Source organism: Harpia harpyja, chromosome 7, assembly GCF_026419915.1.
Source record: "Harpia harpyja isolate bHarHar1 chromosome 7, bHarHar1 primary haplotype, whole genome shotgun sequence".
In the NCBI taxonomy this organism is placed as follows: Eukaryota; Metazoa; Chordata; class Aves; order Accipitriformes; family Accipitridae; genus Harpia; species Harpia harpyja.
This window is the reverse complement of record NC_068946.1, coordinates 22,251,289-22,268,886: the sequence shown is the minus strand read 5'-3', so window position 1 is coordinate 22,268,886 and position 17,598 is coordinate 22,251,289. Positions and strand designations below refer to the sequence as shown.

The 17,598-nt window shown below is 39.9% G+C and overlaps 1 protein-coding gene across 3 annotated transcripts in view; it reads left to right on the top strand.

Moving 5' to 3' along the window:
* Nucleotides 1–15,348: 15,348 nt before the first annotated feature.
* The window catches only part of HIBCH (3-hydroxyisobutyryl-CoA hydrolase), a 49,748-nt gene continuing 47,498 nt past the window's right edge, over nucleotides 15,349–17,598 (top strand). For all 3 annotated transcript variants that reach the window (XR_008235909.1, XM_052791731.1, XM_052791729.1), the window contains exons 1-3: nucleotides 15,349–15,535; nucleotides 16,519–16,561; nucleotides 17,325–17,465. Coding sequence is in view for 2 of the 3 variants with exons in the window: in XM_052791731.1 (XP_052647691.1) it covers nucleotides 15,504–15,535; nucleotides 16,519–16,561; nucleotides 17,325–17,465 (216 nt within the window). In the remaining variant the exon portion in view is untranslated. The remainder of the gene's footprint in view (nucleotides 15,536–16,518; nucleotides 16,562–17,324; nucleotides 17,466–17,598) is intronic.

The window sequence follows — 17,598 nt, the reverse complement described above, 5'->3', positions numbered from 1 at the left end:
GCAAAAACATGATGACCTTGATCCTGTCATAAGCTCCACTGCTACAGACTGGAGAGTGTGCAAAGCCCCGCTGACTAACTCCAGGCAGGAACTAGAGACAGTTTATGCAATTTAGCCCCTGAACCTGCAATGAATTCTGCATTGGCCTGTCTTCACAGGGGGAGGGAAGCTTAACTGGCCAGGGCTTTGAGATGGATCTGCTTAGACCGTCTCTTATAGCTGGGTCCCCAGAAAAGACCAAACTTCTAAAACTTAAACAGCCCCCACATGCACACACATTTTATTCTAAATAAAAACTAGGAATGTTAAAATAAAAATGCAAATTGACTAGGGCAGGGAGAATAGTTAAAAATGTGACATATACACCCACGTCCTCTGCCCACTATGTTCTGGCAGGATGGGTCCTTGCTTCCACACTTAGCTTCTATAATACAAATGTATGCCTTCTACACTGTATTCTGAATGTACTAAATAACTATTGAGCCTAACAGGTTTTTTAATAACTGCAGGTATATGACTGAGGGATGGCAAACTGACCAGTTCTCTCTGATTCCTAGGAAGTTCCTTCTATCCCTACTGAGAGCAAGGGGTTGAGCAAATACTGGCATTCAAGCAAGAAGTTCTTTTCTATCATTGTCCTTTACGTCCACAAAAAATCACATATAGGGTCAGATATCCCCGTTTTCCTAATTACTAGTCAATGACTTGAGGTCGATGGGAATTTGAGTTCTCAGCTTTTGACTAAATTAAGTTTCTGAGAATAGCTTTTAAAGGAAATACAATACCACTGCACAGCAAAATATTCCCTGACCAAAACAAATTTTAATTGAGGTTCAGTATTCTACATATTGAAAGATTGTTCAAGAAAATTACTTCTGATTTTACACAGCATTATATATTCTTCTCCTTTAATCCAAGGACTAACTCTCACCATTTATATAGCTAAAAAAAATGATGATAGCTCAAAGCAGTTTTTAACTGAACTAGGTTTTTTTGAATCAGATACAAGCACAGTCATATCATCTTATCTCCCTGATTAAATTCAGGTCTTCTAAGATGTAGCTTTGTAAACCTAAACCAAGACTAAGACAGGCATTTTTATTTACTACAGGCAAATGTGATTTTTGATGAAAACTACTTGAGTGACACGAGCAGTGAAATAATCTTTTCTACTGAGGGACACAATGCATCAAATTCAGGCTAAGTCTAGCTGCTGACTTCAGAGGCCTCACTTCTAATTCTCTCTAGGGCTGAATTTACCTCATTATAAATAGGAGCAGTAAATGTCACTTTTCATACAGAAGGGAGTCACAGTGTTAGCCAAGCCATCTAACCTCTTTCCCCAGAAAGTAGACTGATCTTTTTTATTTCGTATTTCATCTCAGGACCTCCAGCATAACTGATGGGTTAATCTGTTTTAACTTCTTGGTTAATATGAGAACATCCAAGCAATACTGGTAATTGAATTCAGTTTCAAGGTGAATTTCAAATAGTCTCCCCTCCCCAAAGTGTGAAAACAATGAGCAATTTACTGATGCCAAATTCTCAAGATTCTCAAATTCTCAAGATGATATTCCTCACTATAAAGAACAAAGGACCTTAGTACTTAAGTGTCAGTAGGAGGATTGCCCTAGACTTCAGTTACACCGAGATTCAAAGCTGTATCTCTGATCAAAAGTGATCCTGAAATAAAAAGAACCTTTTTAGAGAAATAGAAGCCCTCATCTATTTAAAATGTGTTTAGGACAGATAAACTATGTTGTCAGTCATGCCATGGAATAGTAATAGCAGCTTTAATGTTCTCTGATAATATTAGATAATAAACTAACGTTTCCATTTTTGTATTCAGATTTCTGTCTGGAAATAAAAATCATTGGTAACATATAAGAAATGTTCTAGGTGTTTTCTTTTTAGGGCTATCAGTGCAATGTGAGATACAGACTTCATGTAATGGTACAAATTCTTTCAGAAATATTGTTCACCTGTTTCCTACAATGTCCCAATAATCACAATGTATTTAAGATAGGACTTAACATACTGTAGTATTCTCAGTGGAAAGCTTCAGAACATCTGTTTATTTCAGAGTCTGAAGTTGAAAATAAAAATAAGACAAACAAAATCTCAGAAGATATTAATAGCTTCATACTTACCGAGCTCATTAATAAATTCATTGGATTCCTCCCCAGCAATGTTTCTTTTCCAAACCTGGAAACTAAATTGTTGACAGTGAAAAAAACCAACATATGTTTAGTTTTCAACAGAATGTTAATTTAGGTTTGAAGAACCTGATTCTGCAGTGTGTATTGGCCTAAACTTCTATTAAAACCAGCGACAGCTGGAGACACACTTCAGGCAAAGACCAGGTCCTACATTAGTGGTATGACATTGTATTTGGCAAAGATTGAGAATGTATAGCTTACGTCAAGCTAGTTGCCATGATGTAGCTACTGTGAAACCCAGCCTGGTTTCAGGAAGTAGCTTCTCTTCAAAACAGAAACACATCACAGAGAAAGTTTGTTCCTTTCATTTAATGTCTTATTTTACCCACAATCACCAAATCATCTTTCTCACAGTCACTCTAACAGTCGGAAGATAAGAAAATGGACCTCAGCTATATGTATGTGGCTGGAGGAATAATACCACTCCCATGTTACCACTTTTCAGTGCAGGACAACTACTTGTTCTTCCAAAGTCTGTTTGGAAGTGTCAGCAGGATCTAAATGACCTTTCAAAGGGAGTACTCAAAGAGAAACAAAGGGATATTAGACTGTTTCCCAGTTTTGATTTTTTCACTGCCTTGCTGGACAAGGACAAGGTTTCAAACATAATGCTAAGACACTTCATTAAAGGCAAGGCATTTTGGAGGCCAAGTGGAAAAAGGGAACAAACTTGATGAATGCTACCAATTCAGAGTGCATGAGCACTGCCAGAAATTACGGTGTAAAAGTTATACATTCTGATTTAGTGGCTCTACAGTGTATAAAGGAGTAATTGCCTCTTGTGTTTTAGCTTCACAGTAAGGAACGGCAAAGTGCCGCCTTCTCACGTCATTGAACTGTGAGCTCCCGGAGACGGAGCTGGACGTCATTCTCTGCTTGGCACTGTGACCAAAAGTGCCACCTGATTCTACCTGGCTATTTTTCACTGCTGCACAAGGAGCACGGGTTCCTCTGCTGTGGTTAATAAAGCATTTCAAACTGAGTACTTCCACTCTTGGAGACATCCGAAATCTCAATCCACATCCAAATTTTTCAGCTAATCTTTTACAATATTTCCATTCTCTTTGTCTCTTGCAGATTGTGATCTATTTATAACAGCTCAGCTATTTCTAAACCTCAAGCAGACAGAAACTGATGTGTCATTGTAAGGATATGCCTTTGAAATGGTTGGGTGGGAAAAGAAAAAACCACAGGAGGGTGACAAAAGCAGAAAAAATAGTCTCTGTCTATGTAACAGTATTAACATTTCTTACCTTTTTTCCTATGCCATATCTCATGACTTCCTAAATCAGCACATCAACTATGAATTCTAAGTACCTATGCTTTTTAAAGTAATTTACTATATTCCTTTTCTTTTTTCCCCTCTCTTCCCCTTGTTCTACTAATAGTTGAGAAAAGGTCTGTTGCCTGCAGGGTTGGACAATTTTACCTGCTTTTAGGATGAACAACCTAGCTCCCTGAGGATTTCTTATATTGCTACAGTGTGCTGTTAACTGTTTAGTACCAGGAGGTTCAAAACTGCCAAAGTACTTACGAGGGGAGGAAAAATAAAAAAAGATTATAAGTGCAAAACCCATTGCAAAGTAAGAAAGAATTCTATTTTAGTATAATATATGGATTTTTTTTCACATGGAGAGAAATTCAGATGTGGATCCCATATGAATTATAGGAAAAAATCAGTATGGTCTCCTTATTTCAAAAATAATATATTAGAGTTGGAAAAGGTTCAGAGAAGTATGCTTAAAAGTTTGGAATGACTTCTCTGCCTGGAACAGCTGAGTAGCCTAGTATACACCAGTCAGGAAAAGAGGCAACTTAGCGGCATATAGCAGATTTACAAAGTCATGAATTGGAGAAAGCAGGTTAATTCACTCTTTCTTCTCATACACGGATTAGGGAACATCAAATGAAGCTAGTAGGAGACATGTCCAAAGCTTGCAAAGATATTGTGGATGCTAGAAGTCTGTCAAGTTCCAAGGGAGGCTGGACAAATGCATGGAAGAGAAATCCCCAGGCTACTAGACCAAAAAATAAAATAAAAAATGCCACAACATCCAACTCAGGAGTCCCCTGAGCTGAAAAGAGAGTGTGAGACATGTTTGCCCTGTTCTTTTCCCCATGCAGCCCCTTAGGGCTGGTTTTGGGAGATGGTGTCCTGGGCTAGACAGTCCTTCAGTCTGACTCAGCATGGTTGGTTTTATGTCTTTCTGTTTCTAAGAGCTGTAATCTTCTGGGGAACAATTAAAATACATTAGAATAAAAATAAATCAATAGTTCTCAAACATTTTGTACCACAGTTTATTTTCCCTTCAGTTGTTCAAAATATTGTTCATTCTTACAATTAAATGTTTCAAGTAAACACTAGATCCGTTTTTGCAGATCACCTTTGGATCACTGATGGTTTCACGGACCCTTGAGTTGCCTAGGCCACCATGTAATAAGTGCTACTAACCCTCATGCTTTGCCTTAAACAATAGCTTACAGATGTACTGAGTTAGGAAGGTATTTTTCCTATTCTGCAGAGCCATTCTAATGTACTTAAAACAGTAGCATTTCCTACTAGTGGAGGTCCATCAGTATATGAGTGACAGAAGGAGAAGCCAGAGCAAGCTATCAGCAACTGGCTCCTTCCTGACATCAGTCATATCTAAGTCAGAAAAGCAGTTGTCAAATGTGCCTTGTGTCTTCCATAGCCTTGGCCATTGATAACAGCAACAGCAGGGAATGTTAAGGAAAGCCTAAGATCTCGGTTCCTTCTTTCTTTGTAGCATGTGTGCAAATGCCATCAGCTGTGAATTGTAGGGTTTTTTGTTATTCAGGTTGTAGTGGAATAAAAAAGTTAAACAATTACCCTAAACACTATGGAGGACAATTGCGAATCAGCCCTTCTGATGCCTAAAAACCCTCCAAACAACACTCTCAGAAGTAAGACTTCTAATCTTGAAAATTCTCTGGTAAACTGGATTATTTATAATTTCCATTGACAAAAATGAAAATGCGTATGGACATACATGCACATGACACATAGGTTGCCTGTCTACCTTTTACGTCTCTCTCACTTTCTAAATCAATAATTTAAGCATCAACTACCATTCCAAATAGTAATAGTGGAGAAGAACTTTTAAAGACCTCAAACTGCAATGTATTTTAAATTTTGACCCAACAGCACAGAATTTTAAGTCAATGCAGTATCATTAAAATGGAATGCAGTAACTGGTTTACAAAACCTGTCTTATCTTACCTACCTTTAGATTTATTAGCTAAACAAAACTGGTAAACCTTTGGACTCTGAGCTGGGTGGGGGTGATCTCTTTGCAACAACAATGGCTGAACAAATATATATACACAAAAGGCTCAAAAGGAGGAAACACGTGTTGGAAGGTTGGCTACTAATTAACTCAGGCCCATCTGGGAAATGGAGAGAGAAAGTGAACTTAACTACAGTTTCAACTCTATGGAGTTGAACTTTCATTTAGCTATTTACTGAGCTGAAGCACTTTAAAAACATGGCTGAGCTATAGTTTTTTTACGAGATAGGTAAACACTGCCCACATTCTACATGTTAGATAGGTGTGAAAGATTAACACAGATCTGCAAACAGTTCCCCTTCCTGGACAAGAAAGGTGAAGGTTACACAGCATGGGTCACCGAAATCTTTGGCAAAAAGTTTCCAGGTATTTAAGATGAAGTGACATCTTCTAGGGAGAATGTTTTCCTTCACCTTCTAGAAATAATTCAATATATTCCTGAGACATCTGCTTCTGGTTGTTATTACGCAGTGACAAAGTCACAATCCGTTGTTGCAGTCATTTTGTAGTGAAGAATTATGTTACCCACAAGCATTATGACTGCTTATTGTGAATAACTAACAAAAGCAAACAAATGACTGGGAAACAGAGAGCTGACTGCTTGTGCAAATACCTACAACCTCCTGAAATTGCATACTGGAGGACCTGACAGAATTTTGGGCTTTGTACTTCTGTAAATACTAGGCTTTTTTTACTTAAAAAATGAAGGTGGGAAATTCTCAGATAGGTGGGAAATTTCCTCAGAAGAAAAGATAATTGAAATACTCTTGAGGAAAGGAGTGTGGCTGAGTGAGCACATTCATTAGAATGGCTTTCTTTGTCCTGTGCTAAAAAAAAAAATATCCTCATTTTCTTCTGTAGAGCTGGGTAACAGCTGATAGGTGGCAGCACTACAGGCTTGCATGTGAAGCAATGGTCAGATTATTTGTTCAGAAAGCAAAAACATGCACCCATCCCGTCTAACATACATACAAGACCCTGGTTGGATACCTGTTTATAACAGTTTACAGAACAGCTTTTCTTTTCTTTTTTAAAGAAGGGGAAAATATATTCCATGTGTTGATTTGTAAAGCAACACAGAAATTCAAAGCATGTGGTATCTGAATCCTCTTCCTCTGGATCCCATAATCCTGGGTCATTGTGCTATGTGGCATTTTCTGGTATATGCACTGCAAACATACAGATAAAGTATACTTACTCTCTAGCTCAATAATAGGAGCTATCTTTTGTGCAATGACAAGATACCATTTGTTATCACCAGTGTATAGCATCTTACTGTTTCGACTATAAAGTTAATGTTGATATTACAATGAGATGGTAAATGTTACTTTCTTCACTTCACAGAAGTGAAAACTAAAGCAGATTAGTGAAAAAGCTACAAACTTATTTCTCAATGTCTGCTTCTTCTGACTATTTAAAGAATGTTGAAAATTGTATGTTGCTATTGTAATTAAGATGGCAGACAGCTGTGCCTGCAAAAATTCAGCTGTCTCTTACTAGGAAGAGACTAGTTGATGGTGAACGTTCCAAAAGGCTCACAAAAGCTACGGGGATGCTAGTGGTGGCACAGGAAAAGGAATGCACGGTCCAAATGTGTTTCATGATTCTCCTGCTCAGTCATGGGGAAAAAAAAGATTTCCATTAACATTTCAGATTGAAAATGGATTTTTCTTTAATTTTTTTTAACATAAAGTTTCTGCTTTCTTAGAAAATTGTTTAACTTTAGCATAAAACAAACAAAAGACATTTCTTCTTGGTGCTGGCCAAAACCTTCTCCTCTTGAATTGTTTTTTAGGCTACAAATGTCAATAAAATCACTTTTCAAGGTGTCTTCAATTTATGAAATAATGTCCCAGGCTAATTCTACATGGTGCTACATCTCCTAGGCAGAAGCACAGCCTTTAATTCAAGCAACAGATTTGTGTGCTTTAATATCTTGGCAGGTCCCAGATTGAAACCCTGCTGTTAATTCCTGCAGTTAACCATACAATAAAGCATCTTCTCACTCCTAGAGCCTGAAGAAGTGCTCTTAGCAACAGTTCTATAAGGTAGTGCCTGCATTTTTCTTGGCAGACAGAGGTGTGTCAAAGTATGACTAAATCACACTGTGTTGCATGTTATTTCTGAAATAATTATATATTCCCATATACTGCTCTTAGCAGCATGAACCTCCATTCCAGTCTGCTATGGCAGAGACAGAGCAAGAGAGAAGGAGGGACTGTCTGGGTCTGGACAGGAGAACCAGTGGCATCATGAAATCCACAGGGCAGACAGAAGATTGAGATTACAGAGAGGAACTAACCATACTAGCGACATGCATTTCCTGTGAACAACTTAGATCTATATTGTGCCCTGCCACAGCTGCCACTGCCTTTCTTCACTGAGCAGGATATCACTGGGGAAGTATATCCACTGAATGAGGGCTCCAGGAACCAAGTACTCCATCCCTGTCACTTCCACTCCAAGTTTGTTTATGATCCAGGATGACTATATTTCTTTAAAAAAACCAACCAAACAAACACTTTCCCTTCTGACTTGCTACACATCCTTTCCACCAGGTTAGTAATTATACACAGAGCTGGTAAATTGAGTTGCATTGAAGCTAGCATTTGCTCACAATTACCCCATATTGGAGGCTGGTACTTTATACTCACAAACAGAATGTATCTGCAGCAATGAATGATATATGCTTATTTTTTAATAGCTTAAAGGCCTCTATTTATTCTGCTGACATATTTTTTTCCTCATTTTTAAGTTCTCCAATCTGCTCTGCTGTCCTTTGCATCATTTGTGGCATTAAATGAGATGTCTTTCCCTAGGCAATGTTCTTCAAAGGCATTATTTTATGAACAGTTCTAGTTGTACTCCAGAATTAAATAAAATAGAAAGAAATTTTGAAAAATATTCTTAATATTGACTTTAAAAATCAAATGTAGATCTTTTCAAGTGAAAATTAATACCTGCGCGAGGTGTCAGATGAGTAACATGAAAAGATTTGAATACACACACATCCATTTAATAAGATACTGACTGTCATGCTGTCAGGCAAACTGCCCTGCTGAAGAGCCTCATTTTAATTTAGAGCAACAAATTCTTAAAATAAACATCTGAGGTGCTCTCTCTACTAATCATATCCCTGGACTGTCAGAAAGCTACTAATTAGCATCAAATGCTTTTGTACTTCATTCACTATGATTTTGACTGAAACAAAATGAGGTAACTAGGTGTTCACTACAATCCCTGAGAAGGAATGTTTTGATACCAGATGGTTCAAGACCAAAGTGTGTGACATTCCAGCTGAACAACAGATAAAACAGGGAGGCCAACAGGAATGTTATATACAGGACTGAGCTCCTAAAATAGATTTTTAATGATTCTAAATGTTTGGGATTTTTTTACTGCTTCTTGAATAATATCATTCCACCACAATAGATCATACGAGGAAAATTTCAGGCTAACAGTAGTTGGCAAGATAAGCATATAATCTGCATTTAAAATCTGATGTACATTCATTGATATAAAAGGTATGAAAAGCACTACCTTTAAAGTTAACTGAACCAATGCTAAATGCGAGACAGAATTACAAGCAGGCCAATAGTGCTTCAAAATGCTACTGACAAAGGAATTACTGCAATGTTTTAAAGTAAATCAGTCAAGTGACATGAACTTACTATTTGGAATATTGTTCCTCCTCAGGGTGGGTATGTAATTCCAGTAGATTATAATTATGAGTTACATAAGATTCAGCAGAAGGTTATAAAGATATATTTAAAATATTAATCACCATTCAGAAATAAGACTTTTAAAACATCAGGATAATTAGTTCCATTAAGGTTACATCTCCATTGATACTGCTTTAGCTCTTGGTAACATAAGTCCATCAGCTGATCGTTATGTTGTGTCACATGCAAATGTGTTAATTAGGCTTATTCATAACTAACTTTGTTTCTGAGCTGATCAGCGTAAGGAATTATGCCTGCATTTTTCATTCCTACTCTAGGGTAAAATCTCCAGAGCTACAAGAGACAGGCTGGCAGGGGGGGAGGCACTGAAGTTAGTGAGCCCAGTTCCCTACTGCATAGTATCTGTGCAGTCCTGGTCTATGAAACAGGTCTGGCAAACCGCAATGTCTTGACTGGAAGGTAAGTTGCCTTATGACATGATGTCACACTCCTTTTCCAGGAAGAAAGTTACTTCACAGGGCTAAATCCATTCAAATACCAAGTTTGAGGTTACTACTCACTAGGAAAAAATTACATGCCCTATACAATATTTTTAAAAAATCTCCTATACTTTGAGAGTCACATTTCATTAATTGGATCTTATTGCATCTCTTTGAATCATTACAGACCACATCCTGATACAAGATCATCATTACATACATTACTGCAACAGTAATGGATATGTCTATATATATAAGTCTAATGCTGGTGAGAAATCTAGTCAAAATAAATTTATGGGTAGAGTTTTGGATTGAGAAAAATGCCTGTAACTAACTCAAGTTAGGACGAATTTGATTAGGATTACATATTGTAAAACCTGTATTCCAGATAGCTAAGTCAAACCAAGTCAGAACCTGAAAGCTGTTCTGTACCCTTGGTTCTTGGAGTCTATCAGAGAGATTTCTTAAGAAACAGCAGTACCACTTTGCACTCTATACTACTAGCCTTGCAAGTTCTGTTTTCCTATACTAGTTTCACTGCTATTTTCATGTAATACAAGCAAAGCACCTCAAATAACATCCTGTTAACATAAATATGCTTGAATTTAATTTCTTATAGAAGAACAAATTTAGAATAAATCTTGAATTAACTGATATTCTGGGATAGTGCTATTTCAAGAGGTCGAACAGGGATAGTATTTTGAAATACAGACCCACACTGTGTGAAAACCACATGCCTTTTTCTCTTCCTACATACAGGCAGCTCTGACTCTCACAGAATCAAGCAGATACACCGTGAGCAGAACAACAGATGTGATGACACAACGGGAAGCAATGCAAGTATCATTTGCTAAGCAGACTCCCGAAGTCTTGTAGGCAAGCTCCCCTGAGTGAGGAGTGCTGTCTGCCACTGTACCATCACTTGCACTACCAGGTAAAAAGAAACTCAGTTTCGTTCTTTCCAGACCTGGGAAACTCAACCTTAAGAACTAATCATACACCCGAAGACACCCTCAGGAGTAAGATATCCTTGGGGGATTTTTTTGGTCCGCTGGAAGTTAACTGTCCTACCAACAGAAAATTCACTTTCCTCTGGCCCCATTCCCACACACACTCCCTACAGCTATTTCCACCCACACTTCAGCTCTTTTTAACTGTGTTTAAAAAGCTGAGAGAGAGAGAAAAGTGCTGCTGCTGCTGCTAGTGCTCCTCCTCCTCCTCAGGTGGGCGGGTTGGTAGCTGGTCAGTTTTCTGCAGCATTTCTCATTGCTGGATGTGTGGGAGGCCGAGAGCAGGAAGGGAAGGAAGCGGTCCTCTTAGGAAGGGAGGCATATCAAAGCAAGTGGGAAGCAAATAGCCCCTTCCCACCTGCACACGTGCAATTACATGCAAATGAAAAACTAGCACAATAGATCTGCAATCAGAGCTTTCCCAGCTGTGGTCCTAAAAGATACCAAACAGCTTGAGTCTCAAAGCCAAATTCAGGGGTGATCTGATCTCTAGGGAGATAGCATTTTTCACCCACTAAGAAGAACAGACCCGTGGGGAGGGAAGGGGGAAGGGAAGAGGGCGTTCCTTACAGTTATGGTTTTGTACGTAGGTGGAGGGTGGTTTGAGGGGAGGAGTGACAGATTGCTTGTGGCAGCAGGGAAAAAAGACGTAGGAGGGTGTTTGCCCAGGGTCCCATCTAACCTAGGGGGTACTGGCAGGGTGGATGCAGCGTGAGTGGTATGTCTAAGCTGGGGCAGTGGGAGGGGATGGTGGATGGACCTTGCTTGGAGCCTCTCTCCCAGCCTCATCAACACAGCAGCGTCTGCAGCAGCAGTACCCAGCCACCCCCACACTTTCCCTGGTGCCCTCTGAGGCCAAAAGCAAATGGAAGCTACTCCACTCACACAGTTTCATTATGGATTTGCTTTCATCCTTTTCCAAACACTTCTAGTTCCCCGCTGATAAGATGCAAATTAACTGGTTAAAAAAAAAGGAAAAAAGAAAAAAAAGGGTGGTTTTTTTTCCCTCTCACACACTTTCTTGTTACAGGAGAAATTCACTACTGCATGCCATGAGCTGTGCCCTCCTCCTAAATCTATGACTTCAGATGTTTTATGGATGCATTATCTGAAAAGTCTCTGACCAAAAGCCCTGGGGAAGGTACTCTGTTCCCATGGGATTACTTATGTTACAGACAAAAGCAAAAATTTGCTTCTCCATATTACGTATGTGTTTCAGTCCTTCGTGGGCTGGCCTATTGTTTAAGAGTGGAGAAACAGATTAGTGTTCCACTTATTTTAAGTCTACTTCTACTCTCACTGATGTCAATGGAAGAAGACTCTCCACTGCAGACCTGAGCCTTTAGTACTAGGTGTCCATGTTGGTGCAAGGAAATTTGAACATGTGTCATCTGTGCAGGTGTTTTACAGTACTGTCAACTGAGCCTGGACTGAGAAAAAACAATTTGAGGATTGCTTGTCAGTACAGTAATAACCAGTTAGCAGGGATGAACTGGAAATTTTCCCATTCTATTCCTCAAGCCTTCACAGACTCATTTTCCCTTACCTTCATACACTGCAAGGATGCACTTACTACCCACACAGAGAGAAATTAGATGCTAGCTCTTAGAGCAGCAGAGGAAAAGATTAAATTTACAGCAAGCCTGACACAGGAGCATGGGACATGATGAAGTACTTGTACCATTTTATTACCTGGTCTTGGTGAACTACATTGAGAGCTCTCAGATGCAAGTGAGAGGTACAAATTAATGATTAATTAGGAGTATATAGGTGGCATACAGAATACAACTGAGCTGCTCTTGGAATCCTTCTTGGGAGCAAGAGCTCCCACATCCTGAAGTTACATGTTTTTCTGGAAAAGAAACCAAAAAACCCCAGAAACAAAACCTGAAAACATCTGCTCAACTCTAAAGTCCTCCTACAGTCTGCAATTTCTCTTTCCAAACCTTCTGAACACACTGCCAGGAAATTTCTTCAAGGGGAGGAATTACAACCTGCCTATCCTTCTGGCTATTGCACTTATACTCCCTGAGTTCCTGGCTTGGTTACTAGGGGTGCTGGTCAGCCCTAGTATATCCAGTCTCCTGCAGCCCTCTTTGCTAATAGTAATATCACCCATAAACTCGCAGGTTAAAGGTCATCTCATCCCACTTATTCTCATGCAACTCCATTATTTTCACTCTTTTTCCTATTTCTACTTATAGAAGTCTTTTATTTACTTTTTAGAAAACATTTTCACTTTGATATTCCACTGCAAAAAATGGGGTGTGCAGGAGGACTATGAAAAACCAGGATGATATCTGAGTTACTTTTTGGACTGGCTTGCAGGCACTAAATGGCTGTCTGTGAGAAAATTGCAGTTTTCTAACGCCTACTTCCCCCCTACTCCCAAAAATCTATAGGTAAATTCAAGCCATCACCAGCATGTTTTAAAATTAAGAACACTAGGCTCAAGGAAGATGGCTCTTCTGTCACCACCCCTTCTTCCTGAAACCAATTTTAAAAAAGGGGGGGGGTGTTAAAGAAAACATTAAGTATAAATTCAGTGTCAGCACCGTGGAAAGAAATCAGTAGCTGTCACAAGACAATGCTTGCTGTTACTTCATTGTTTACAAATGAGCAGGCCCCACTCTTGTTCTAAATCAGACATACAGCTGGAAGACAACAAAGAAAGGACTTACACCATTATTTATACTGAAGCCAGGGGGGAAATAGATTAAAATCAGCATAAGTAAAAGATGAATCAGACCAGTGACTTCTATTTTGGACTCAAGAAACAGACATCCTATGTAATCATGTCCTGATCACAGCCTTGTCTAGGTGCACCATGTGCAGGTGGAATTTATTAAGAGATTTCCAGCGGTTTCAAACAGCCTCCACCTGCTCTTACCCAAGGTTAGCTTCCACACTCTGATTTCTTAATTTCCACAAAAAGTTCATCCTACAGAAATGTTCTGTTCGTGTTTGTCTGTGAAATGTATAGACTTTCAGACATAGGATATGAAGTACAAAAATGTTATCTGCTTATCAAACTCCTCATAGTTTGGTTATGCCTGGATGAGAGATGCAGAGTTATCCTCAAAAATAATTTTTAAAATATAAACCTAAGTAAGGGTTCAGACTTGGCAGCTGTGATAATTTGGTGTCATTTAGACTGGTTTAGATTAAATTGCATGGTACTTGCTGTAAAACAGCATACGGGGCTGTATACATTCAAGATGACACTAATAGGCTGCATCTTTAATGATCATATAATCTGTAGGTAAAAGTTTGAATAGTCTGGATTGCCTAATGAATTCTGCAATTAATTAGTTTGCAGTAGGCAGTCTCCCAATGCCTGCAAAAGCACCTTACGTCCCGTTGTCAGTTGTTTTTTGTTCACAGTGTACAAGACTGAAAACTGAGACTGCATAATACAGAAACATTCTGTGCCTTTTTTTGTGCCTATTTAGTTTGATTTTTTACAACCAAATTTAATATACCCTGAGAGTTACTGCAACGGAAATGTCAATACAGATGATGCTGCTATAAGCAGGGGCTGAATAATTTCTTGAAATGAAGAGCAAGGTTGCCCTCTGGGGACTTCTCTAGAAGTGCTTCGGAGAGCTGATTTTTTTGTTGCAGCAAAAAATTTTGCTACAAGGTTTTAACCTTACTGTTTTTAAATATGGATGTGAATCAAGCCAGCCAGTGCTAAGAACTTGCTACATTGAGAGGTGATGAAGCTACATTTCTACCTAATGCACTGTACTGTCATTTACTCCATGGTTCACTTTTCAGTATCAGTCTCATGGGAGTGTGTCAGCCTAAAAATATCCATGGAATGGTCTGATTTAGTTACTGAAATAAAAGTGAACTTAGTACTATGGACTCCTAGTGTGATGGCCATAAATTCTCAAGTGCCTTAATCTTCTTTTTTTTAAGTCAGTTTTCCCAGTTGCTGTTTCTGAGCCTATTTATGCTGAACACATGCTGTGTTAGAGCTCACAATTCTGTCTGTAGCTACTGTCGGGGCAGTAACCATGCTAGCTGCTTAATCTCCGTATTTACCTTCTAGGATAACCAGGTTTTGGTGGGATGTTACATTAGAGCAGCTCCTTAATCCCAGCTCACCAATCTGTGTGTCAGTAGGTAAGAGGACAGCAGAGGTGTGGCTGCAGGTGTAAAGGATGAGGAGAAACCTGGAGGTCAGAAATTAAGAAACCGGTTTTGCCGCTGAAAACAATACATCCTCAAAACGCAGTTTCAGTCCATGAAGTTCGGCTCTGAACGTAACCCGGCAATGCTGCCTTTCTCCACCTTGGGCACCAACCACCACGGTTTATGTTATTGCTACATACGGCACCATGGCCTTTACCGACGAAGGAACAGCCTCACCTCATGTCCTCACACCTCCCGGCCTAATCCAGGACGGGGAGCAGCACTCCTTCAGCCCAGATCCTGTCAAGGTAAGGAAAACCCTTCATAAAACTACCGAGCAAGGGGTAGACTTGCTTACAAACCCCATGCTGTCGCCCTGCTGACCTTACGCCTTTGTTAGTCACTACGTTGACTGGATAAAGGGCTGTTCGAGGGGCGGCCGCCCGCCTCCGGGTCGTCCCCCCCCCCGCTCGCCCTCCCGCCCTCACGTACGTGAGGGACGACCCGGCGGCGGGCGGCCGCCCCTCAGAGCCGCCGGTTCACCCGGGAAGCGGTGAGGAGGGGTTGAGGGGAACGGAGCCCGTCCCGCCGACCGCTCCCCCGCGCATGCGCCCTCTCCCATCGGTTACCCGATGACGGCGATCGACCGCGCCGGTTAGCCGCCATGGCGGCCCGGGTACTGAGGCCGCTGCCCAGGTAACGGGGAAGCGGCGGTGGCCGTTCTGAGGAGCGGCGGAGCTTCTCCCGCGCTCACCCCCCCTCCCCGCCGAGGGGCTTTTAAATGGCGGCGGGGGCGGCCGCGCCCGCAGCTTGGCGGAGCTTTGCGGCAGGGAGCGATGGTCTGGGAAGGGCTCTAACGCCCGGGATTGCAACCCCCTGAACTAGTGTAAAATACAATTTAGGCCTAGATTAGCTAGGCCAAGATTAACTTTCCCACTCTAAAACGAGCATGTACTTAAAAACTAGCTTAGGACGCCGGGACGTTCGCATGGAACATGTTAATTGGCTGGGTTGTGTGCTCTTAAGTAGCTGAAAGGTAAAGGTGCTCGTTAATGTTGATGGAAGCCAGGTGTCTGAAGTCCAGCAAATGCGGTTGTTAACTGTCTTCCTCGATACGGTGGCAGTGAATAAGTAACGCGTTCACAGAATGTCCCAGCGTGGGTATCTCCTGTCAGCAACAGAAGCATGAGCCTTATTCAAGCTGTTACATAAACCCCACCTAAATGTATATACACACCAGGACGTGAGGGCCGGTTTGTTGTAATGGAAGCTTTGGAAATTCACAAGTTTTTGACGAGACCATTTTTTTAAAATGTTAGTATTTAAACGTTCAGAAAAGGGCTGTAAACCTTTTAAGACACACGCTGCAAAGTATGAAACATGTCCCCCAAACTCTTTGTCTTATTATTTCCAGGTTCTCCTAACTTGCAATTGAATATGTTGAAAACATTAGTAGTTGGCATTGGTATCTGCTACCTATTTACTAGTAAGCAAAGAAGTTTCCAAGTGTTTTGATATCAAAATTTTGCTCTAATTTACTTGATTTTTAAAAGGAGAATGTAAAACAGTTGTGTTCAGAAATTTTTCTGACAAAGCTTTGCTTAACTCAGCAGTCATATATTTGAGGATTGTGTAGCTGGTTTATGGTTTTAGCTGTCTTTTTAATATTTCTTTTTCAGGCTGAAGCCATTCAACAGACTGCAAGTCATACTACAACATTTGGTAAGAACAGCATCTTGTTTGACTGAGTTGGAAGCTTTTAGGACTCTTAACTCCCCTGAGGAAGACAGCACATGCAACTTGTGATGTGTCTGCTCGCAGGGGTTCTGAATGCCATTGTTCATTGCTCAGGCATAACGCCCATGCCTTTGAGCACTTTGTTACAAGTTTCTATTATAGTGTAAATTAAAGCTTAATTATTTTGGCCTCATCTACTTTTATAGTTAATTTCTATGTTAGCTTCTGTATGTTCCTTAAATATCATTCAACTGTGAGTTTGAGATCAATTGTGAAAATACTTCAGTGATTTGTTCTCTACTGTTGAAAGTTACTTAAAGACAAAGCAATGTGTACATCTGGGTTTCCAGTGTCAAAGTGCCAGTAGGGACACATGGAACTGTCATTGTTATTGTTGCAGGTATTTTCAGAATGTCAGTCTTAAAGAATCATGGTTTTGTGTTTTACTGGGTTTTGGGTTTTTTTTAAATGAACCCAAATATCATTGTCAAAGTGTGTGTGGCTCAAAAACTTGTCTGAGGTTTATTACTTTAAAGGACTCAAAGTGGTTTCAAAAGAACTGTTTAGGAAATGCAAATTAAACTTGAAGTACAGTGGGAAAGCCTTAGCATACATTTCCAGAATACATGTTTTATGATCTTAAATAGTGCATTTTGAGAATATTTTTCCATAAACACTCTTGTAAGTATGTTACTCAAGGTATCTAACTGATGACATATGCTTTATTTTTTTGTTTTTGCATGTACAGAAAATGTCTAAGCAAACAGATTCGACAGCTGAAGTGTTGTTGGAAAAGAGAGGAGGTGCAGGTATAATAACTTTGAATAGACCCAAGGTTCTCAACGCACTAACTCTTTCTATGATCCAACAAATTTATCCACAAATAAAGGTTAGTAGCTCTGCTTCTACCCATCCACTATACATACGTTATCCCAAACCAATTTTAAAATTCAGTCTGACACTTCTTAGTGTACTTCTTTAAAGAATGAAAGTCTGTGTGAGTGCATTGGCCAATGAGCTCA